Here is a 24,576-nt window from a genome sequence, read left to right as displayed (position 1 = left end):
CACTGAAAAAAGCAGAGCTACTGCTCAGCAAATATACAATGCCAAGACCAAAAGACTCAGAGTGATTTGCAGTAGTCCTGATGGCAGAGGGGGCGATGCAGGGGTAGCTGGGCTGGTTCTGAGACCAGTGTAGTTTTATGTCACTTCCAGGCTCACTCTAGAAAGTCCTGGTATAGGAGACATGCTAGTCCAGGCAGTGGCCTATGTGAATTTTAAAAAGATGGCCCCTCTGGGCATCTGTGGTTCCGTGGGCACATGCCTTGGTGAGCAGAGCATGGGCTAGATTTTAGCCCTCCTCACCCCTTCAGCTAGGTGTTTTTATGCAGTGAGCAACTTACACAACTGTGCATGGCTGTCCTGCCTAAAGTTTTATTAAATTCAGCAAACATTCACCCAATGCTAGACCTGTGCTGTACACCACAGGCATGGAGATGAGTAAGACCTTTCCTTGCCTGAAGAAAACTTAAGACAGCAGACTTGTATGTCTTAGCAGAGAACTTATTATTGAGTTTAACCGTGGCTCATTCATTCATTGAAAAATTGAGGGGCACCTTATGAGGCCTAGAATGAAAATTAAAGACATTTAATGTGGTATCACATTTTTGGGAGACAATGGAATGAAATATGTAGATAGTTCTATCCAGAAATATCCAGAGGCCTGGGATCACCACGTGTAGGTCAGAACTCACAGCCCTTCCCAGCTTGCCTGGGTCTGGGCTGGACTTCAAGAGGCTTTTCACAAAATCCACATAGTTCAACTGGAGTGTGACAGGACCCAGGGGAAAAGTCAGGAGACTCCCAGGCCCTACTAACAGTCTCTGACAAGTCTGTGGAATAGAATATTGATAGTATTTGGACTGGTCCCTTGCGACTAGGTTAACTAGCAGATGGGAAATGATAAGGTCATTTTTAAAAGGTACATGGTAGGCTCTGAAGGTTTGCTTGTGAGATTTTGTTACATTTGGTTTTCTTTTATGTTGCCCATAAAGGGATTCTGACTTTCAAACCTTCCCTGTAAAATGTACACTGAAACTGTGGTTCAGTAGCAGAATGGCTACTGAAGGAGAAAAAAGAGGCAGTCTTACTCTAATACCCTCCCGGTGGGAGTCGAAATTGGTGCAACCAGTTTGGAAAACCATTTGACAGTAACTACAAAGCTGAAGGTCCACATATCCCCTGACCCAGGAATTCCCACTCCTAGTATTATACCCAACAGAAATACAGACAGTGTGTTTTCCAAATGACATGCTCATAGCAACAGTATTCATTATCACCCTGGAGAGTATTTGAAGACCCATCAGCCGCAGAATGGATAAATTTTGTCACACACCACAGGGGCATGAGAATGAAGGAACCACCCCTACACTCCACACCAGGATACAGATGAATCTCACAAACTCACAAACATCATCTTACGTAAACACAGACGCAAGAAATCATATAGTACGAGTCCATTTATAGAAAGTACAAAACCAGGCCGACTCTCAGTGCCTGTAGAAGTCAGCGTTACCCAGGGGCTGCATCTAGTGATTGGAAGGGGACACAAGTGAGGATGTTGGGTCCTGCTAACGTTCCCTTTCTTGATCTGGGTGCTGGTTACATGGGTGTGTTCAGTCTGTGAGAATTCATTGAGCACTTTTTGTTCTACATGCCACACCTCACTGAAATTTTTTAACATTAAATGTCATTTTTTTTTTTTAAAGATTTTATTTATTTATTTGACAGAGAGAGACACAGCGAGAGAGGGAACACAAGCAGGGGGAGTGGGAGAGGGAGAAGCAGGCTTCCCGCAGAGCAGGGAGCCCGATGTGGGACTCGATCCCAGGACCCTGAGATCATGACCTGAGCCGAAGGCAGTCGCCTAACCAACTGAGCCACCCAGGCGCCCTAAATGTCATTTTTTAATTCTATTTTTTTAGAAGATTTTATTTATTTATTTGACAGAGAAAGTACCAGTAGGGGGAGCAGCAGAGGGAGAGCGAGAAGCAGGCTCCTCGCGGTGCAAAGAGCCTGATGTGGGACTCGATCCCAGGACCCTGGCGTCATGACCTGAGCCGAAGGCAGATGCTTAACTCACTGAGCCACCCAGGAGCCCCTAAGTGTTATTTTTTTAAATAACAGTAAGGGAGATGATCTATTTGTGAAGTGAAGAAAAACCAAAAATAGCAGGTCATCGTGTGTTGCCCTAGAAACACATAGGGGCCTGAAGCCAGCACCCGAAGTGAGCCTATGACAGCCTCCCCCTTCCCTGCAGGGCGCTACGTCTTGTCCTTCGTTGGCTGCGGTCTGGCCATCGTGGGCACCTACTTGCTGGTGACATTCGCACCTAACAGTCACGAGAAAATGACGGGCGAGAACATCACCAGGCACCTTGTGAGCTGGCCTTTCCTCTTGTACATGGTAAGGGAAGCACTGGTCCTACCCACGGTGGCAGGAGGGAGTATCAGGTCCTAGAACCTGGGAACCTGAATCTCCAGCAACAGGGGATTCGAGGGAATGGTGACGTGTTTCCCAGCACCGAAGACCGTGCTTGCGGGAAGTAGGTAGTTCACGAGGAAATGCTTTTTCCACTTATGTTCCGAGTAATGCCTAAATCTGCATAGATAATATGATAATTTTAGTTTTTAGAGATATTGTAGGTGTGTGTATATAATGTATCACCAAAGGACTGGAAGGAAAAAACAGAGATTCCATCCATTGTTGTCTCTGGAAGCTGGAATTATGAATGAGTTTTCATTTCACCTTTGTCTTTACGCATCATTTGAAATTTCTACAGGGAGCATTTAAGACTTTTATGGTAAAAAAAAAAACAGTTAAAATTGTAAACAGTCATAGACATGTTATTTATTTATTTTTCCCAGCATCACACAGCTGATAGGAGCTAATAGAAACGCAGGAGACACTGAAACGGTCTCCTAAACTCCCAGCCCCTGTTACGTCCCATGTTAGGTCTACAGATAAACTGATCGAGGAAGCATGTAAGGCATTTGATCAAGTTACTACTATATATTTCTATTCCAAGCCAGGCACTGTGCCAAATACTTTCTTACGTATCATCTCAAATCCTCCCAACTGCCCTATAAGGTAAATGTTTTTCTCCCCATTTTATGGATGAGAAAACTAAAGCTCAGGGAGGTGGGCTGATGGCCCAGAGTCCCACAAGTGGAGCTGGACTCGCAGCCAGCTTCCTTCGCCGTGGCCTGCTGACAAAGGCGGGCACAGCCTTCCTCTGATACGAGCAGCCTGGCACTGCTCTACAGGCCTGGAACGTTCTTTTTCCTTCGTTTGCTCACAAGGCCGAGGATGGATTTCCCCAGGATTGGGACTGGGTCATCTCCCTGCCTCTAGCCAGCCCCGCTGCGCACCTGGTGGGCATGGAGAAACGGCTGCAGGACGGAGCCAAAGAACCCCCCCTCTTCAGGGAAAGCTTAACCCCAGAACACAGAATTTTCTCTCAGGGAGCCCTGGGCTTGAATCGGTCACGTGCTGTGTGGCCTCGGCCTAGTCACCTACCTGGAAGCTCTGCCTCCTTCTCTGTAAGCTGGTGGGAGTCACTGGACCGGGGCTGGTGGCTGGGGCTGGGAGACATGAGGTGGTATGGGAATCACCCAGCACTTGGCAGGTGCCCAGTGACCCACTCAGTTTGTCTTCCTGACTCATGTCTGCGAGGAAGTGCTGCTGTAACCAAACTCAAGGTGGGTGGCTGCTTGGGGTGCAAATGGAACACGACCAGAGGAAATGTTGAAAGCAAAGAACTTTCACTCCTTGTCACAAGTAAGGAGACAGGGAGATCGCTCTCAAAGCACTGTCTCCCCTTGGGGTTAGTGCGGGAAGCTTTTATGCGGTGTGCTAGGGGGGCACGGACAGAGAGCTGGATACATTAAGAAACATACATTTTCTGGGGCGCCTGGGTGGCTCAGTTGGTTAAGCGACTGCCTTCGGCTCAGGTCATGATCCTGGAGTCCTGGGATCGAGCCCCACATCGGGCTCCCGGCTCAGCGGGGAGCCTGCTTCTCTCTCTGACCCTCTCCCCTCTCATGCTGTTTCTCTCTCTCTCAAATGAATAAATAAAATCTTAAAAAAAAAAAAAAAAGAAAGAAAGAAACATACATTTTCTGCTACTTAGGCACTTTGGTTCAACTGTGCATGCTTAGCATGTCAACGTGCTAGTGCAGACATTGTAAGTTCAAAAAAAAATGGCAGACAAGCCCTCCCATAGGAGGAGATCTTAGTATGAGGATGAGCTAAAGGTAAATTTAGGGCAACTGAGGGGGGCTTCTGGGCAGGCACTGATTTTTGGTGTGGCTCCTGAAGAGGGTACCCAGTGGAATCCCTGGCCACACCTCTCCTCGGTGGGAGCTGTTTCTTCTGCAAAACAGACACATTCTTGCCCTGCCTTGGGAGGGAAAGAACCTGAACAGTCTGGCTCCAGGGCCTGTGAGCTTTCCCACTAGGCTATACTGCCTGAACCTGGGAGGCCTAGGGCCTGGGGCATAGAAGGCCTCAGTCAGTGTGAGGTGTGAGGTACGTTTGCCCCCGCCCCCCCCATGGCTTTCAGTCCTCTGAATTGAGTAGCTCCCTCTTATGCCCCAACACCGCCAGCTAGAGAGATCTGGCCAAATCAAATCCAGTCAATATTTATTGTCTGCCAGGTGCCAGACACTGTGGACGTCAGGCTGACGATAGGTACACTGTCGAGCATAGCATAACAGAGAGTTGATGGAGTTGTCCTGGAACCGTGTCCTACACCTGAAACTAATGTGACATTGTGTGTCAGCCATACTTCAAGAAAGACAGAAAGAAAAACAGGAAGGAAGAGGAAGGAAGGAGGGAGACATGCCCCCAGAACTCAAGGTCACCCACACAGCCATCTTGCAGCGGAAGGCCAAGCGCCATTCCAGCATGCATTTCGGCACAGTGAAGAATGATTGGAAAACCGGGCCCCCTGAGTGCACGCCCAGTGGTTAGGAATGTTGATGGGTAACTCATCCGCTTGATGATGTATTCTGCAGCAATTAAAGATAATTACGACAACTTCATAAAATATGGGAATTGTTTTTGGTAACTAAAAACAGCCCAGCACAAAATTGTGCGTTGACTATGATGACAAGTAGATAAAATATGTATTCACGGCAGCAAAGACAGGAAGAAACAGGAAAATGAAAACAGCTGGTTTTTTTTTTATGGCCTCTAATTATGAGGAATTAAAAAATTTTTTTAAATGCCCATTAATGTTTCTGCGTTGGTTGTTATGATAAATAAACTTTGGGAGGAGGTCGGGGTAGGCAAATGGAGCCAAGCCACTGTCCAAGTTTGCTGCTTTCATTTTTTTTTTTTTTTTAAGATTTTATTTATCTATTTGAGTGAGAGAGAATGAGAGATAGCACGAGAGGGAAGAGGGTCAGAGGGAGAAGCAGACTCCCTGCCGAGCAGGGAGCCCGATGAGGGACTCGATCCTGTGACTCCAGGATCATGACCTGAGCCGAAGGCAGTCGCTTAACCGACTGAGCCACCCAGGCGCCCGGGATGCTTTCATTTTGCCGGGTGCTGGAGCTGGCTTGACTTCTTGGGAAAATGTTGCTGAATGTCTGGGCCCTTAAGGAGTGGAAAGGACAGTTGTTAAGGCAAGGAGGGAACTCCCACCCCACACTGACTGAGGCCTCACACTTCTATGCCCCAGGCCCTAGGCCTCCCAGGTTCAGGCCGTGTAGCCTAGTGGGAAAGCACACGGGCCCTGGAGCCAGACTGTTCAGGTTCAGATCCTGGCTCTGCCCTTTTCTTAGCTTCCGATTGTGGTAGTGCCTACTTCATAGAATCATTGTGCTGGTTGAATGAGTTTAGTATAGATACAATGTTTAGAACGGTGCCGGGTGTATTTATGAGTTCAGTAAGTATTAGCAGTGATCATGGCCCTGTAAAGGAAGAATCATTATCCCCATTTCACGGAGGAGGTAACTGAGGTTTAAAGAAGTGAAGTGACTTGCCCAAGGCCACACAACTGTTTTAGAAGTGCATCCAGTTTCAAACTTGGGCCTCCCTGACTCCAGATGTCCTTGTCTTTCTCTCCCACCAAGCACACACTTTAGAGGCATGGTTAGGGGTTGGGGGCTTGTATATTTGTCCACTTGTCCCAGAGAGCTCTTCTCCTCAGTGAGCAAGTGTCTCCCTCTTTGACCGACCTTCAGGGGTCACCCACATGGGGTTCCCCACAGAGCAGCGAAGTGGGAAGAAACCTTCTCAGCCTGATCCTGGCCATCCAAGACAGGGTGCGTTTGTGGCCAGCACATCGCCCTCAAAGCTCTGAAGTGAACTCCTTGTCGGTGTTCCCCAGGGGGTAGAGATCCCCGCAGAGTTCATTCAGAATCCCCTCCTTTTCCATGGTTTGGGAAATGCTGGCTATTCAGGTCCCTTTCAATCCTGAGGGTCCGTAACTTAGCATCAACACCAGCCAAGCCCACCAGCGTCTCCCAGTCTTGTCCACGTCTGCCCCACTGACCGCCTCACTTGCTGCTTTCCACAGCTTGTGGAGATCATCCTGTTCTGCTTGCTGCTGTACTTCTACAAGGAGAAGAACGCCAACAACATCATCGTGATTCTTCTCCTGGTGGCATTACTCGGTAAGTGGGGGTCTGGGTGGTTGAGTGTGGCCAGCATCCGGTAGTGCCACAAGGTCCCCGTGGACGGGACGCGGCTTCCATCAGTCCTGTCAGGCTGCTGACTGCATCCGGTGTCCTTGCTCAAATACCCAGAGTCCCCTACGTGCCAGGAACAGTGCTGGAAACCATCCACAGGGGTGAACAAGACAGACGGCCCCCTGCCTTCGGGGGGCGGGGGGGGCTCCACTCCGAAGGCAGGAACAGCCAGTAAGCAATCAGACAGATATATAGAAGAGAGACACATTGGGGCAGTGAGGATCATGGTGACAAAGTGGATAGCAGAGTGAGGGTGAGGTGGGGCAAGAAGATAGAGACGGGCAGGCTCCAACAACTGAGTCCTTAGGGTTTCAGGTAAACCTGTCAGGCTAGGAACGAGTTCTGGATTCAAAAGCAGGAACCGAGTTTGCTCTCTCACTTTTTTTTTCTCTCCTCTTGGTGGGATGGGTGCAATGTGGGAGACGGCTCCTAACTCAGACCGAGGCGAGGCCTGACCCCTCACAGAGTCTGACACACTCCATAGAGCTGTGAGGACCCAAGCTTCCAGGGGAAGAGGTGGGGGATGCCCTCCTGCTGCCTCCTGGGGTCTCTGTGGCCTCGGGCTGGTGACCCCCTCCTGTTTAAGCCACACTGTCACACTGTCTTCTCAACCTGGGCATAGGAGAACGCCCAAATCCCAGGGGGCAGAGCAGGGTTAAATGAGATGGGCACGAGTGCCCGAGATGTGTTGCTGGTCTTCTGTCCTTCCCACACCGAGCCCCCACTCCACCCCACCCCTCAGCCCTACAGATAGGGGCCACATAGGACAAGGTTCCATTATTTTGATATTTTTTAAAACAGCTTTATTGAGGGTGCCTGGGTGGCTCAGTCGTTAAGTGTCTGCCTTCGGCTCAGGTCATGGTCCCAGGGTCCTGGGATCGAGCCCCGCATCGGGCTCCCTGCTCCGTGGGAAGCCTGCTTCTCCCTCTCCCACTCCCCCTGCTTGTGTTCCCTCTCTCGCTGTGTCTCTCTCTGTCAAATAAAATAAAATCTTTAGAAAAATAAATAAATAAATAAAAATAAAACAGCTTTATTGAGATATAATTTACATACCGTAAAATTCACCTGTTTGAAGTATACAGTATAAACAGAACGCTGTAATAGGTGGCTTTTGTGACCAGCGTCTTTCAGGGAGCATAACTCGGTAGAGGTTTGTTCCTGGAGTAGCGAATATCAGTGGTCCATTCCTTGGTGATCTTGTTTTCAAAGCAGATTGGGATGTCACGGTCCCCAAATGTCCTCTCTGGCGAGTAGGGAGGCCAGAAGGTTCTAAGGAGCATTGGCCGCTCTCCCTCTGTCCCCTTCTCACTAACAGGGACACACCCTCATGAAAGTGCCTGTCCTAACTGACAGCAGATGTTTGGAAACTGTCATTGAGGTTGTGGGGGGCCCAGAAGCCGCTGTGTGTGATGAGCTGTTAGCAAGAGGGAAAACGAGCAGAAGCGGAGAAAAACAGGAAAGCCGAGCCCTTCAGCCAGAATAAGGGGCTTCATTTGTACCCGGACTTGGGGGTGGTTTCTTTTAACTCCTGCTTTGGCCGGGGAGATAGTGGAGAGGTCTGACAGTTGGCAGCCATTTCTGCACCACTGGGTAAAGCAGCAGTCTCCACGGTGAGGTGAGCTGTGATATCTCCGGCGCCTGTTTTATAATGTGCATAGCCTATAAGCACAGTGTTACATGAGTATCACTTTAAAATGCACAAACACCTGTATTTTGGAAAAGTATGTGCGTGTGCCTGGGGGTAGAATTCCCAAACATTTGGAGGTCTCTAATGAAATGTTTTTTAAAAATACAAGTGAGCAAGCATAAAAAAAAAAAAGAGAGAGAGCGCGCTTGACACACCACATGTTTTTTTTCCCTGTGATTATCATGAGAATGATCCTCAAAGGAAATTCGTGTCTCCATTCAAGGATGATTTTGACCTCCCACCATGGTCCAGGCACAGCGCTGATTACTCTGCTGTTGAGAGACTGAAACTCAACGTCCTTGCTTGCTGGAGTTCAGAGGCGACACTTGGAAGCGCCTGTCGGTATTTTGCTTCCCTCTCTTCTTGGACAGAGCACACGGATAGTGGGCAACTCTCAGAAGTTCCGCCTCCCGTGGCGTCTTCGACGCCCCTGGGGTGGCCCTCTCAGTGCTCCCTCCATCTTTTTCACCACGTCCTTTGGAGTCATAAACTGACCTTCAGGGTCTGATGCCCTCACTTCGTCCTCGTTCACCCTCTGCAGGCTCCATGACGGTGGTAACTGTGAAGGCCGTGGCTGGGATGCTCGTCTTGTCCATACAGGGGAACCTGCAGCTCGACTACCCCATCTTCTACGTGATGTGCGTGTGCATGGTGGCCACCGCTGTCTACCAGGCCGCGTGAGTTGTGAAGTCTTTCTCCACGTTTTGGGGTCTCTTCCATTTCTTGGGCCTGATTTCATTTGTTTTTGAAGCTGTAGGGAAGGCAGAACATCGAAGCACAGCCCGTCACCAGGGCTCAGCATCCACTGTGGAGAGAGGGGTCACTGATTTGCTGGGTGGTCCCATGGAGGGACTCTGTGCCTCTTGAAAGAGGAGGCCTGGAGTGGATGTGTTTTTCTCTCTGCCTCAAACTGGGAGAAGGGGCAGCCTCACTTCCCTTCTGCTCCAAGGCAGGTGTCTGTTTGAGGGACTGTAGAAGAAGCTGTGTGGTCCCCATGAGGCATCTCTTTGTTTGCCAGGTGGAAGGAACACAGCAAGTTGTCCTTTCTTGTCTGTCTCCAGGAATCTTCCCCAGAGAGTGAGAGACTCGTTTCTCTCTCAGAAGCGGTGGTCCTGAGGGTAGGCCTCGGCCTTGTTCCCATCTGAGACCTGGTCGTCCACAGAGGGCCTGGGACGGCCTGGGACGGCCCTGCTGGGGACAGGAGGGTGAACGGCGCAGGGCTCGGTGTGGCACTTGAGGCTGATTGATCCTGGGCAGGGCAGGCCCCGGGCCCCCAGCGGCCAGGGCTCACCGTCCCCCAGCGGTAGCCTCGAGCAGTTGTTGGAGTGACTGCTGCTGTGGGGGCACCAGGGGAAGCCACTCACACGCCCTGCTTTCACAGGAACTTAAATTCATTTGACCCCCCACAGAACCCCTTTGAAGCAGATGATACCATCCTCATTTTGCATTTGAGAAACCGAAGGGGCAGGGCTGAGATGTGAACCCAGGCATCAGACTCCCCATCCCACGCCCCTCGCCCGTCGCCGCTCTGCTCCAGGCCTCTGCCTCAGCTTCTCTAGGACCAGGTTCCCTGTCCACAAGTGAGGATAACTGCAGCCCCTCCCTGAGAGAAGCATGAAGCTCTCCGTGCCGTTCCCCAGGATAACCTCCCGAAAATCTCAGCCTCTTTCATGATTAGGCCGACTACGATTATTACTGTCCTGAGTCCTACTACAGAGATTCTGGTCATCACCCCCGAGCCGTCCCAGCACCGGGCTCCGTGCTGAGCACTCCGGGGTTACAGAGGCGAGTCCAGTGCCCCGGCCACCTCCTGGGGAGCTTCTCACTCACCCAGTCAGCACACCACACAGCCACCGAGGGCCTCCTGTGTGCCAGGCCCCTGGGCCTTCCGCCACGGGGCAGGACCAATAGTCACTGTCCTCGGGGCACTGCCAGCCCTGTGAACGGATGAGTGCAGGCAAGCGGGAAGTCTGTCACGATATAAGCAACTACGTAGTAATACCTAAAATGCTCCGCAGAGAATGGACAAAGAATATATTCCGAAATGAGGGAGTGTGGATCGTAGATGGAGAGAGGAGGAATGATTCTAATTTTCTCTCTCTCTTTTGCCTGCATTTGTTGCAGTGAGCACATTATTTTTTCATTAAGAAAAAAATTTGTTTAAAAAAAATAATGACAGGGGCGCCTGGGTGGCTCAGTTGGTTAAGCGACTGCCTTCGGCTCGGGTCATGATCCTGGAGTCCCAGGATCGAGTCCTGCATCGGGGTCCCTGCTCAGCAGGGAGTCTGCTTCTCCCTCTGACCCTCCCCCCCTCATGCTCTCTCTATCTCATTCTCTCTCTCAAATAAATAAATAAAATCTTTAAAAAAAAAAAATAATGACAGCGACAGGCAGAACGCTGTAAGTGCCGTAGAAGTTTCTTAGAATGTTTGTGAGAACAGGACGGCCCTTTGTAGGGGGGTGGGGATGCAGGGGACACCGACATGAGGAGGAGGGTATCTCGGGTGGGCGAGAACCATGTGGCAAGAGGTGTGAGACCGGGAAGGCATGGTCCCCTTGGGGAATGGCGGTGGACCTCAGGCTATGTGGACAAATGGGAGTGAAGTGTGGACCCTAACCCAGAGATGCAGCAGGGTGGCATCTTTCTTTCATGTGTTATCTTCATAGTTCAAGCTAAGCCTACTGTCACCAGCTCTCGCCTCAGCCTTTCTGACAGGCCCACTGACCAGAGTGCTCTTGTATTGAAGGTTTCTAAGTCAAGCCTCACAGATGTACGACTCCTCTTTGATCGCCAGCGTGGGCTACATTCTGTCCACTACCATTGCCGTCACAGCAGGTAAGGGTGGCGACTGCTAGATTTCTGTCTCCTACCTTAGCAGCAGCGACGTTACCCCAGTGTGGAGGGATGAGGCTCTGCCTCTGTCAGAAGGCCAACTCTGCTGACGTGTTCTGCCTGTCAGAGTTGTATATGGTTTCATGGAGAAAGTGCAGGATTTCGAGCCAGAGAGAGCTGGGCCCCAGCACAGACACAGAGCTGTGTGGCTCTAAGAAAATCACTTAACCTCTCTGAGCCTTGGTTCCACGTTCATAAAATGGGAATAACACTCACCTCCCAGAATTGAAATATGCACAACATGTACTCCCATACAGCTTGTACAAGGTTTCTTTAACAATTTTTGCCATCGTCTGCTAGCTCCACTAAGCGGCCACAGATTTCTTTCTATAATTTCTAGAGGTTAAGACTATATGAACATCTGTGACATAATAGGTGGCGAGTAACCTGTCATCATTTTTATATTCCCCTTTCTTCTACTCCACCCCTACTTTTTTTTCTTTCTCTCGGTGGCTTCAGAGGCTACAAGCATATCAGATTGTGTCTTGGTTTTTTTTTAAGATTTTTATTCATTTGAGACACAGAGATACAGAGAGACAGAGAGAGAAAGCATGAGCAGGGAGAGAGGCAGAGGGAGAGGGAGAAGCAGGCTCCTCGCTGAGCAGGGAGCCCGATGCGGGGCTCGATCCCAGGACCCCAGGATCATGACCTGAGCCGAAGGCAGACGCTTAACGACCGAGCCACCCAGGCGCCCCGGATTGTGTTTGTTTTTAAGGGGCAGTGAAGACGAAAATCTTCAAAGTGAAAAGACCAGTAAGAGCCAGTGCGCCTCCCTTTGAGGAAAGCCTGGCTGTACGGCTGTGTGTTTTGCGCTTCAGACGAGCGCTGCTCACATCCTGCCCGTAGAGATGGGAGCCCGGTAGGCACACAGCCTGCCAGGGCCTGTGTGATGAGCAGACCCGGGGATCCAGTGGGGCGTCCACCCAGAGCAGCCAAAAAGTGAACCCAGCGTGAAGATTTAAGTCCTGGTCAAGAACTTGGGTCCAGGCAGGGTTGAAAGGAATAGCCAACAGCACGATGGAGTCAGAAGCTAGGTGGGGATCAGGAGCTCAGGAATACAGCAAGAAGCCCATGGAGGTGCAATGAGTCCAGACAGAGGCTGCTGCAGGGCAGGTGAGGGTGGCAAGCCCGTGTCACTCCCGCCTCTGGGAGCGGGCTGCAGGCCTGCCGTCTGCTGGCCACGCGAGGTTAGAAGGCTATGACGGCTTAACTCGAAGCCTTGCTTTTCCATCTTAAGAAAGACTGGAGAGCGGCACTTGGGTGGCTCCGTGGCTTAAGCGTAGGACTCTTGATTTCGGCTCAGGTCCTGATCTCAGGGTCGTGGAATCAAGCCCCGAATCAGGCTCTGCGCTGAGCACGGAGTCCACTTGGGATTATCTCTCTCTCTCTCTCTCTCCCTTTGCCCCTCTCGCATCCCACTCCCTAGCTTTCTCTCTCTAAAATAAATAAATAAATCTTAAAAAAAAAAAAATACTGGCGAAGGGGGTTGTGTAAAAACTGGCAAATAAGGTCTGCAGTTTAGTTCTCAGTATGTTTCATTGGGAGGAGGCTGGGTGCAGGGTCCATGTGAACTCTGTACTATTTTTGTGAGTCTAATATTACCTCAAAATAAAAAGAAAAGAAAAAGATGGAGATAAAAGGGGTATAGGAGGAGAAAGAGAAGATAATCTGTCCCCCCACATGACTTGTATTCCACTCTTCTAACACGTACCCTGCTGGTCATCAGGCTCCTGACCGCTTTGGTTCCCTGCAGGGAAGAGAGCTTAGCCAAATCATAGACAGACTGGCAAGAAGGTGATTTGAAAGCAGCTCACCCGTATTGGCTATTTTCTGCCTTTCCAGGTGCAGTGTTTTACCTGGACTTCACTGGGGAGGACGCGCTGCACATCTGCATGTTTGCACTGGGGTGAGTCCCTGCTTTCTGGCCCTGCTACTGCTCCTGCGTCTCAGGCAGTCTTCTAGAGCCCAGGGAGCAGCCAGAATTCAGAGCTTTGTCCCCCAGAGATGAATGAGCATTTTACTCCCCAAAGGGCTTTATCTCCTTCCCCCTTCTTCTCTTTTGGGCTTTAATCTCCTTGTCATTTCTAAAATATCCCACTTTGGGGCGCCTGGGTGGCTCAGTTGGTTAAGCGACTGCCTTCGGCTCAGGTCATGATCCTGGAGTCCCGGGATCAAGTCCCGCATCGGGCTCCCTGCTCAGCGGGGAGTCTGCTTCTCCCTCTGACCCTCCTCCCTCTCATGCTCTCTGTCTCTCATGGTCTCTCTCGCAAATAAATAAAATAAAATCTTAAAAAAAAAACTTAAAAAAATTAAAAATTAAAAAAATTAAAAAAAAAAGGAGTGAAGGTCTGATGCTTGCTACAACATGGGTGGACCTTAAGAACATTATGCTAGGGGAAAGAGGCCAGTCACAGAGGGCCGCATGCTGTATAATTCCATTCATGGATGTCCGAAACAGGTAAATCCATAAAGACGGAAAGTAGATTGGTAGTTGCCTAGGGCTAGGGTTGACGGAGGGGGATAATTGGGGATCAGAGAGGGGAGTCACTGCTAATGAGTACAGGTTTCTTTTTAGGGGGATAAAAATGTTCTAAAATTAATTGTGGTGAGGGTGCCTGGGTGGCTCAGTCGGTTAAGCATCTGCCTTCAGCCCAGATCATGATCCCAGGGTCCTGGGATTGAGCCCCCTATCAGGCTCCCTGCTCAGCAGGGAGTCTGCTTCTCCCTCTGCGCCCCCACCCTCCACCACTCCCGCGAGCACGCGCAAGCACGCTGTCTCTCGCAAAAATAGTCTTTTAAAAAGTACAGTTAGGGCGCCTGGGTGGCTCAGTTGGTTAAGCGACTGCCTTCGGCTCAGGTCATGATCCTGGAGTCCCGGGATCGAGTCCCGCATCGGGCTCTCTGCTCGGCGGGGAGTCTGCTTCTCCCTCTGACCCTCCTCCCTCTCATGCTCTCTGTCTCTCATTCTCTCTGTCTCAAATAAAAAAAATAAAAAAAAAAAATCTTAAAATATCCCACTTTGACACATGAAAAGACTCTCAGCCTCACCCCGGATCACAGAAATGCATTTTGAAACCGCATGAGATTGCCATCATTTTGCAAAAACTCACAGGATTCGTAGTATCCGTGTTGGCAAGAGGACGAGGAGACCAGCTCTCGCCACACTGAAAGGATCTGTGATGCCAGAGGACAGTTTAGCAATGTCAGTAAAAATTATAAATGAGCAATGTTTGATGCAGCCTTCCAAACGGGACACAAAGACACATGTATGAGGCTGTCTATTAATTTAAAAATTAATTGTAGGGGCGCCTGGGTGGCTCAGTCGTTAAGCGTCTGCCTTTTCGGCTCAGGTCATGATCCCCGGGTCCTGGGATTAAGTCTCGCACCGGCTCAAGTAAATAATCGGAAGTAGCATAAACGCCCAGCAGTAGAATGTCGGTTAAAGAAATTACGGTAGGGGCGCCTGGGTGGCTCAGTTGGTTAAGCGACTGCCTTCGGCTCAGGTCATGATCCTGGAGTCCCGGGATCGAGTCCCACATCGGGATCCCTGCTCGGCGGGGAGTCTGCTTCTCCCTCTGATCCTCCCCCTCTCATGCTCTCTGTCTCCCATTCTCTCTCTCAGATAAATAAATAAAATCTTTAAAAAAATAAATAAATAAAAAATAAAAAAAAAGAAAAGAAATTACGGTATATCCATATAATAAAGTACCGTGCTGCCATTTTGAAAAATTGAGGCCAGTCTAGAGATACTGGCATAGAACCATGTCTAGGATACATTAAATGGAAAAAGTTACATTTTTTAAATGTATAGTCTACCCTATGATCTAGCAGTTCCACATCCCAAAAGAAATGAGTACGTATATTGACAAAATGACTTGTACCTGAATGTTTGTAGTAGCTTTATTCATCATATGCTCAAATTGGTTACAACCCAAATGTCTATCGACAGGAGAGTGAAAAACAAATGATGTAGTATATTCGGACAATGGATTCAATATAATAATTAAAAATAATGAACTACTAATACATACAATAAAGTGAATGAACCTTAAAAATACTTACAAGTGAAAGAAACCAGACAGAGTACACGCTGTATGATTTAACTTATAAGAAGTTCAAGAACCGGATGCGGTGCCTGGGTGGCTCAGTTGGTTAAGCGTCCGACTCTTGGTTTTGGCTGAGGTTGTGATCTCAGGGTGCTGGGATCGAGCCCCACATCGGGCTCTGTGCTCAGCATGGAGTCTGCTGAAGATTCTCTCCCTCTCCCTCTGCCCCTCCTCTCTCTCTCTCTCTCAGATAAATAGACTTTTTTTTTTTTAAGATTTTATTTATTTGACAGAGAGAGACACAGCGAGAGAGGGAACACAAGCAGGGGGAGCGGGAGAGGGAGAAGCACGCTTCACGCGGAGCAGGGAGCCCGATGCAGGGCTCGATCCCAGGACCCTGGGATCACAACCTGAGCCGGAGGCAGATGCTTAATGACTGAGCCACCCAGGTGCCCAAATAGATAGATCTTTAAAAAACAAAATAAAATAAAAAAGAAGTTCAAGAACAGGCAAATCAAGTATTGGATGAGAGTGGTCAGTGGTTTCCTCCCGGTTAGCATGGATTGGGAGGGGCACAAGGAAGCTTTCTGGGGTGGAGGGATGGAAATGTCTTCTCTGCTGACTTGTGTGGTGATCACAAGAGTTTACACACAGGTAAAATTCTTTAAGCACCACATTTAGGGTTTGTGCATTTTACTGCATGTGAATTACACCTCGGTTTTTAGAAAGTGTGCTTATTTAAGCTCTAGGGAAAAGAAAAGAAAAAAAAGACTCTAGAAGAATATACCCCTACCTGGAGGAGTGGGACTAAAGGGAGTTTAGGAATTTTCTAACTTTTTCTTTCTCTCCTCCTGTATTGATTGAATTTAGGCCATAAAGAACTTTTATTAAAAAATACATTTATATATTTTAAAGGTTTTATTTATTTATTTGAGAGAGAAAGAATGAGACAGAGAGAGCATGAGAGGGAGGAGGGTCAGAGGGAGAAGCAGACTCCCCGCTGAGCGGGGAGCCCGATGCGGGACTCGATCCCAGGACTCCAGGATCATGACCTGAGCTGAAGGCAGTCACTTAACCAACTGAGCCACCCAGGTGCCCAAAAAATATATATTTTTTAAGGTGAAGTTCTAAGATACAGGCTAAATGGAAGTAAAGAGCCGTGGGAGTTTTGCCCAGGAGAGTCTAATTTATTCTGATTAATGCAGTGCCGCATGAAAAGCGTGTGAGGCTGTTCCTTATCTCCTTTCTGCTCCCTGCCCATCTCAGGCCCGGCAGCCTCCCAGCACTGCTCAGCAGCAAGCCCCCCTCTGCAGCCTGCAACCTCTTTTTCTCTTTTTCCCATTACCCGGGTTGGAAAGTGAGCCCTCCTGCCCTCACTCTGGCCTTTTTTCTCTCCCTCCCTTATCCCTGTTCCTCAGGTGCCTCATTGCATTCTTGGGTGTCTTCTTAATCACACGTAACCGGAAGAAGGCCATTCCATTTGAGCCCTATATTTCTATGGATGCCATGCCAGGTAACGTTAAAACCCCATGTGTCCCCCTGGCCAGCCCATCCGTATAGAATGACTGCTACTTCCTATTCAAAAAGAGACACCTAGCTGCTGGGTTTGGTACAGGGAAGGTGTGCTGTGCCGTTATGGTGTGACCGTCTCTCTCTCTCCCTCCCTCCCTCCCTCTCTTTTTTTTTAAATTTCGCTGTGCCAAATAGGAGGCGGTGATTGAGGCACCTCCGTTGGTTTTGAGCCCATCTTGCCAGTCCCCATGTCTATTTTGGGATCTCTGAAAGACCGTCCTGATTCGCACTGGATATAATTATGATCTATACGTCAGGCTTCATGCCTGCAAAAGGAAAAAAATCCATTCATCAAGTTGGAATGGAATGACCGGAGAGGGGAAGGAAAATAGGATGGATGAAATTGAGACTATCGCCTCACTTCTTAGATGCCACGAGAGAGTGGATTGTTCTGGAAAGCCTAATTTCCCAAGGAGCTGGGGGTTCACACTGAGAAGCACAGGCTCAAATGCCTTTAGTTCGTGATGGTAACAAAGGTGTGAATCCGCAGAGCACTGCACAGAAGGGAGTGGGGGGCGTTTGTGGAGAACCAGAGAGTCCCTGCCCAGCCTAAAGGGACCCAAATTAGGAAAGTTAATCCAGGTTTGCTGACCTAAATTCTATAGGTTGCCAGTGACCACTAGCTTCCACTCTTCAAGGCAAAATTAATTTTTATTTTAGATCTAAAGATGGAACTCTCTCTAGGACATAATCCCCACCCTTCATTAAGACACCCTAATGAGCAAACTATAACCCCACTGACGGCATACAGTACTGCTTATTGAAGTCCTCTGGGATGCAGGTGTGCACTCAGGGCCAACTGAGGTGCCCCTACTTTAAATGGCCCCAAGGTTTCTGTGTCTACTTTTATATTATTTCCTCATCCCTTGCTATCAAGCTGTCGTCTGTCATTCATGCTCTTACCAGCCCACCTGTGTATAGCAATTCCGGGTCAAACGTCTCATTTGACCCAACTTGTTTGAACTGTGTATAAAATTAGAATAAACAAGCTCTGAGTCGGGGCCTCAAGCTTTTCTCCTAGGAGTTAAGTGCATGAGCTTTAGTGCATGGACTTTTAAGACATCTAATCTGGCTGCTCAGATGCCTTTTTTGCTTACTTCCTTGTTTCTCGGCTGTGTCCCGGATAGATGAGGGCGCTGGATAGCTGAATTCCAGATAGGTGAGGTGTCAACTCTGTGTGTGCAAGTATGTATATGTATCTGTGTGTTTGTGTGTTTACAAACTGTGTATGTGTATATATCTACATAAGTATTTGTATATGCATATATACAGATGTACGTCCCAGTGGAAAATAGAAGGTAACCTAAGGTAACCTTAGATACCTACATTCTGTGGTCTGTTCGTGGATGTGGCTCTCGGCTTCGTCTTTGTACCTTGTGACCGGTGGGAAGTCAGATCTTGACAAAAGGAAACCCCACCCTACTGCTGTGGCACGTCAGGACACTTGGGAGTAGACGTGTTCTGTACAATGAAAAGCGTGGGCTTGGAGTTCAGGTGGCCTGGATTCAAATCCCATCTCTACCACCCACCCGCAGCGTGACCTTGGGCATGTCCTTGGACCTCCCAAGGCCTCTGACCCTCACTTGTAAATTGGGATTCCTTCTTTCGGGATAGTGGGATAATATGTTAAAGGCCCCTTGCACAGTGTTTGGGACTTGGTAGATGCCTGGTTAAATTTGGTTTCACGTCCCTTTTGCTTTAAAAAAAAAAAAATCTTCGAAAATTTCAAACACTTGTTTGACCTGATGCCAGGTAGAACATGAAAAATAAAACTGCTTAAAAAGAGGGGGGTGCTTGGCTGGCTCAGTCGGAAGAACATGGGTCTCTTGATCTCGGGGTCATGAGTTCAAGCCCCACATTAGGTGTAGAGATTACTTAAATAGATTTTTTTTTTAAACTTTAGAAATCAATTAATTAACTAATTAAAATTAAAAAATAAAACTGCTTCAATAGAGTGTCTTTCCTAGCTACTTGGTTTCCCTGGTCAGCACTAGAACCTTGCTTTTGGTCCATCTAGATTGATAGCTTCACAACAGACCAGTAGCTACAGTTCAAGAGGCATTCAATTTCCAAAAAATGCACTGCATGTCACAATGTAGAGAGGGCTTAAATAATTCTAGCACCTGAAAGACTTCTAAAAAATGAAAACCGAAAAAGCCCTGAGAGCTGGGAGCTGGCCTGGCACTCACATCTGGACCTCGGTGCCCCCTGGCTGAAAAGAAACAGCTCCCTGGCACATCAGCCTCCGACAGGGGCACTCCGACCATGATAGATCTCCTCAACTGTAAGTAGAAACCCAGCAGCAACACGTGCCCAGAAGCAACAGGGAGAATCACACCTCCCCTCTCTGCGGATCCGCGATGTTCAGTGTTAAAGGTCAAAACTCTCCGAGTGTCACAATGCATCTGCCACCACCACATGTCCATGACACGAAGGTTACCCTCTTTTCTCGAGGGGATAATGATCCCGATTTAATTCAGCAGGCGAGTATTGGCATCTACCACGTTCAAAGCACAGTGCTGGTTCTGCTCCCCGAGGGGCCCAAACACACGTTCCCACCTCATTCTTTGCCAACCCATGCTTCTCTTGACAGTGGCTGGTCTGTGTGCATATTTCCTGAAGATTCATCCCTTGTTGCTTGGCAACCATAATATTGCTAGCATATACTTATGAGTGTTCTTTTTTCAATCGAAAGCATTCAGGAGATGGGCAGGGCACGTGATTAGCGCCCGAGCGCTGTAATTAGGCTGTGGTGGGGTAGAGGAAGATGCAGTCTGCTTTGGCCCCTTTGCCCCATAATGATTTGGAGAAAATGGATTTCATTTCAGGTATGCAAAACATGCATGACAAAGGAATGACGGTTCAGCCTGACCTCAAAGCTTCTTTTTCCTATGGGGCCCTGGAAAACAACGACAACGTTTCTGAGATCTACACTCCTGCCACACTGCCAGTCATGCAAGAGGAACACAGCTCCGGGGGTGCCTCTGGGGTTCCCTACCGAGTCCTGGAACACACCAAGAAGGAATGAGCCCACCTTGAAGGAGACTCTCCTTCCCTCCATTTATAACTCTCAAGCCGAGCCGGCAGTGGTTCAACCCTGAATTCTAAAGTTTGCCTTTCAAGTCTTATTTTTCTAAACAGAGAACTCTCTAGAAGGGGATCTCGAAGAGCCTTTGTCTCTGGCAAAGAATCCATTATCTTGGTCTCGGAGATTTCAGATGACCGGGGTGGGGGGGATGGAAGCAGTATTCTCTGGGGGGGGGGGGGGGGGGCTGCGGAGTTCAGACTCTGCCTGGTTCTGCCCAGCCAGCTTGGGAAAGCCGTCCTCATCCCTGACGATGACAACTGAGCTTCCTCCGGCAGTGACCAACAGTTGCCACATTCCTCGGAGCTGAGGCAAGGCAGAGATTCTGCTCTCACTTTCCACATCCAGTGAAAGGCTAGAGACCTCTGAATCTAGTCTTCCCTTGCCTGACCCTCCCCATCTCACTCATAGTTCCAGATTTCCAGTAACATCTGAGTTGTCATCACAAGGCATAGTAGGCCAGCCCGGGAACACCCTATCATTCACCTGTGGGAAAGGCACTTCTGCCTTCCAGTTGTCTGTGTCCTTCCAGTGAAAACATGTCTGGTGTGTTTATATTAGATCTCTGAAAACTAATTTGGTTTGGTTCTGTGAACTATGTAATGGCTTCTCCCCCCCCACCCCCCACCCCCCAGGAACTGAGAAGTTAAGAGTAAGAGGGAAATAAGGACAGGAGCAGGGGTAATGATACGTTAGCCCATAAAGGAAGAAAAATCCCTTTTCATCTTAGAAAAGGTGATTGCACCACTTATAATATAAAAGGATAGGCAGAAAATCGGGCTGTTTCATGTGTGTATTCCTGCACACCAGTGCCCTCTAGGAAGCTTAGGGGTGCTTACTGCAGAGACAGCCTCCATCATTCTCCCTCCGTCAAACCAAACTTGAATTATTGGCTCATTTCCTTCGAGTTGACCTCGACTCTTCGGGTCGTCATTCCCATGTGCATATGTCTGGGAAAGTGGGCATTCTTGGTAAGAGGTTGCTGCTTTGTTCAGGCTGCATACGTGACTGTCCTCCCCCAAAACTGATTATAGACTTCTGAGAATGGCAAGTAAGGGTTTGCAAACTTGAGCATAAGGATCCCCTAGGGAGTGTGTTTAAAATGCAGATTCCTACACCCCAAGCATAGATCCTCTGTGGGAATGACAGGGAGGAGCAAGAATCCACATTCTTGACTGGCAGCAAGGTCATTCGGATGCAGGCAATCCAAGGATCACACACCTTGAAAGCCTAATAACTGGGCTGCGAAAACCTCCAGGGGCCAACACACCCCTGCTGGAAAGTTGCAATTACCCTAACTTGTTTCCTCTCTGGGCTTCATGTAGCAGGTCAAATAATTCCCATAGGATCCGTGGCATTTATCCATCCCGTGATTCCTGCTTAGAACTACGCTTAATGTTCCCCTAGGCACTCTTTATCTAATAGGCAAGATAACAGTGTTAATAGACCAGTGTCGATAGATCATTAACCTTTACGGATTGTGCTTAATACCGATTTACTACCTTGACTTCGAAAACTGGCATCTGTTCTTGTGATAACCACTTCGGTATTGTGTCTTACGTGCCTAAGAAGGCAGCAGACAATGACCTTTTTTCTTCAGGATACATTCAACAATATTTGTGACACATTGCTGTGTGTTAGTAAGCATTTGGATGGGGGCGCCTGGGTGGCTCAGTTGGTTAAGAGTCTGCCTTCGGCGCAGTCCCATGTCAGGCTCCCTGCTCAGGGGGGCGTCTGCTTCTCCCTCTCCTTCTGCCACTCCCCACCCCCAACTTGTGTGCGTGCTCTCTCAAATGATGGGTAAAATCTTTTTAAAAAATAAATATAATGGGCGCCTGAGTGGCTCAGTTGGTTAAGCGACTGCCTTCAGCTCAGGTCATGATCCTGGAGTCCCGGGATCGAGTCCCGCATCGGGCTCCCTGCTCGGCGGGGAGTCTGCTTCTCCCTCTGACCCTCCTCCCTCTCATGTGCTCTGTCTCATTCTCTCTCTCTCAGATAAATAAAAAATAAATATAAATAAGCATTTGGCCGGTGAAGGCTACAAAGAACAGCAGTGGTCTCTGCCCTGCAGACCCGCAGAGGAAGACACGTACCCGGGAAACCACAGCAGGGTGGGCCATGAGAGGTGCATAGAGCAACCATGGGCCACGGGAAAAGGACGGTTAGGGGAGCCCTGCTAAAGGTCAGGCCCTAACCCAGAACAGGGTATTCAGAATTGAAGATGATTTGGGGGCACCTGGCTGGCTCAGTCGGTAGGGCATGGGACTCTTAACCTCAGGGTCATGAGTTCAAGCCCCATGTGTGGTGTAGATTTTACTTAAAATAAAAATGTTTTTTAATTAAAAAATAAAAAGAATTGGAGATGATCTGGGCTTCACCCATCAATGGGGGCAAATCTGATTTGAGCAAAGCATAGAAAGTAGGGTGACCACACACACCCCCAGTCAGAGGGGCTAGCATTTGCAAAGGCACGGAGATAGGGAGTAGGTGTTGGCAAAGAAAGGAGAGGTAGAGAGGGTGATGAGAAATGAGCCTGGAAAGATAAGCAGCGAACGCCGAATCACCAAATCACAGAGGCCTTGAATGCCTGCTGGAGGAGCTCAAGGTGTGTCTTAGAGAGCGTGGGAGCCATTGATGATTCCTAAGGAAGAGAATGGCAGGATCAACACTGATTGGAAAGGGGGCTTTATGCAGAGTATAGAGAATCTGAAGGGATAATAAAAGTCACTTTTCAAGGTCAGGCTGTAGGCCCACCAGAACAAAACACAAAAGGGGAATTAAAACCTGGTTTTGCTGCTATTCAGATTTTCCAAGTCATTTTTCTAAGGTGGGCAGGGATGAGGTATGAGGGCAGAGTGGATAAATGGAAGATGAACAAGGAAGCCGTTTCAATGTGTCAGACCCAGGTGATCATTTTGGGGTTTTATGGGCTCCCAACCTCACTCTGCACCTTCCCTTTTTTGGTCATGCACCTTTTAGTCTCAAGCCAGGCAAGGATGAGACGAGTGGATAAAAGTGCATTATAGTTTCAGGTCAGCTGGCTGTCGTGGTTTCAGTGCCACCAGCCCCTGCCTCTGGGCCCTGGGCCGCCTCTGCCTTCAGGTTGGGGGCGATGGCATTGTGCTATGAAGCTGAGCCACAGGAAGTCTGAGCAGAGAGCACTGGACAGTTTCCTGAGTAGAAGCCAGGGGTAGGCACCTGGGTACTCTGGAAGAACAGCTGATGTGGAGCCTTGGGCTCCAGAGTTCTGAATCTGTCTTGGGCTATCTTCTCCCACCCTTTGTCCCCACGTGTAAATGGACTGTTTGCTGGTGGCACTTGCTATTAGGATGGGGGGGGGCGGCAATCAACTTTCATCTTTTTTCTCTTGGCTCTGACATTCCCCAAGCCCTCTTGAATGTTCCAAGCCGCATTAAGTAGCATGCCTCTCTGTCCTTCCTAGCAGCCAGTACCTAAAGCAAGGTCACCAAACTTGGGTTTAAACTTCCCGTTGTTCCCTGGTCTTCCTCTCCCCACTCCAGTCTGTCCCCCTCTTCTAAAGACTGGGACTCTGGGTTCTCTAATCAGACATTAGAACCAGTGAACCAGTTGAAAGACTGGTGCCTGTGGGCTTTGATGAGAGCTCAGCCCCTCCCCCAGACCCCTCCCCTCGAAGCTGCAGGTCTGATGAGGCCATTGCATTAAGCTTCAGGTCACATGGGGTTGATTTCTGGGGAGGGAAGGGAGGACCGATGTTTCCACTGATTTTCTGGTGGAAACCAGCCAGCTTGATGGTACTGTGTGTATACAAGACATCCATCAGGGTAGTGTTAGAGACCCTCCACCCCACACTCTCGTGAATTCCAAATCTGGCCCAACAGTGGTTGTTAGGCAAAAAAAATGGACTGCGTGTTTCTCTGAGAAGCTGCATAAATGAACTCGCCTTAGAATATACTCTATGTGGATGCTTATATTTTGTTAACTCCATGACTGATATAGCATGTCTTATTTTTCAAAAAATGTGTGTGTTAGGTGCAAATAATATTATGAAGTGGTATTTAATTAAAAAAAAAATCCATGTGATACCTGTTTAGTTCGAGTCTTATGTTTGGCTAATACTTTCTAAAGTCGTCTGGAATAGTGCTCTCTAATAGAACTTTGAGCAGTGCTGGACCAAGAGACCAGTGTAATGAGAGAAGATTCTCGTCGCAGGGGAAAAACATTGCCGGCTGCCTTCTCCTGTTGACGGTGAAATGTGAATCCTCAACAGTGCACCCTAGAAACATTCGTGCACTTAATTCTCAAGATTACTTTATAAGTTAAAAAAAGGACAAAAACAAAAAAAACCACAAAGCCCATCTTTAACTCTCCAAAAGCCGGTTTGCCATGAAAACAACAGGACCAGAAATCTATCTTAGCAGCTGTCCCTCACACTCTGTGTGATCTGTGTAAGCATCCCAGAATGATTCCGGCAACTAGGTAGCTGTCGTATCCTTTTACCAAAATGTCACCTTCTATCAAAATGTTCAAGTCACTGATACTTCCCCTCACATGAATGACACTAAGTGTCTGCATGTGTTTATACACATTTGTGTTTCCTTTTCTGTGAACTGTCCACAGTC

The 24,576-nt window shown here is 48.6% G+C and overlaps 1 protein-coding gene across 4 annotated transcripts in view; it reads left to right on the top strand.

The window, feature by feature from the left end:
- The window catches only part of NIPAL3 (NIPA like domain containing 3), a 52,888-nt gene extending 32,356 nt beyond the window's left edge, over window positions 1-20,532 (top strand). For all 4 annotated transcript variants that reach the window (XM_035019483.1, XM_035019485.1, XM_035019484.1 and 1 more), the window contains 7 exons: window positions 2,255-2,400; window positions 6,521-6,617; window positions 8,921-9,056; window positions 11,127-11,215; window positions 13,115-13,178; window positions 16,737-16,831; window positions 19,719-20,532. In XM_035019483.1, the coding sequence (XP_034875374.1) occupies window positions 2,255-2,400; window positions 6,521-6,617; window positions 8,921-9,056; window positions 11,127-11,215; window positions 13,115-13,178; window positions 16,737-16,831; window positions 19,719-19,918 (827 nt within the window). In that variant the 3' untranslated portion in view covers window positions 19,919-20,532. The remainder of the gene's footprint in view (window positions 1-2,254; window positions 2,401-6,520; window positions 6,618-8,920; window positions 9,057-11,126; window positions 11,216-13,114; window positions 13,179-16,736; window positions 16,832-19,718) is intronic.
- Window positions 20,533-24,576: the final 4,044 nt, after the last annotated feature.

This window comes from Mirounga leonina, unplaced genomic scaffold, assembly GCF_011800145.1.
Source record: "Mirounga leonina isolate KUSES-001 unplaced genomic scaffold, KU_Mleo_1.0 Mir_173, whole genome shotgun sequence".
Classification (NCBI taxonomy): domain Eukaryota; kingdom Metazoa; phylum Chordata; class Mammalia; order Carnivora; family Phocidae; genus Mirounga; species Mirounga leonina.
Note: the sequence above shows the minus strand (reverse complement) of the source record. Positions and strands in the feature narration are given on the sequence as shown.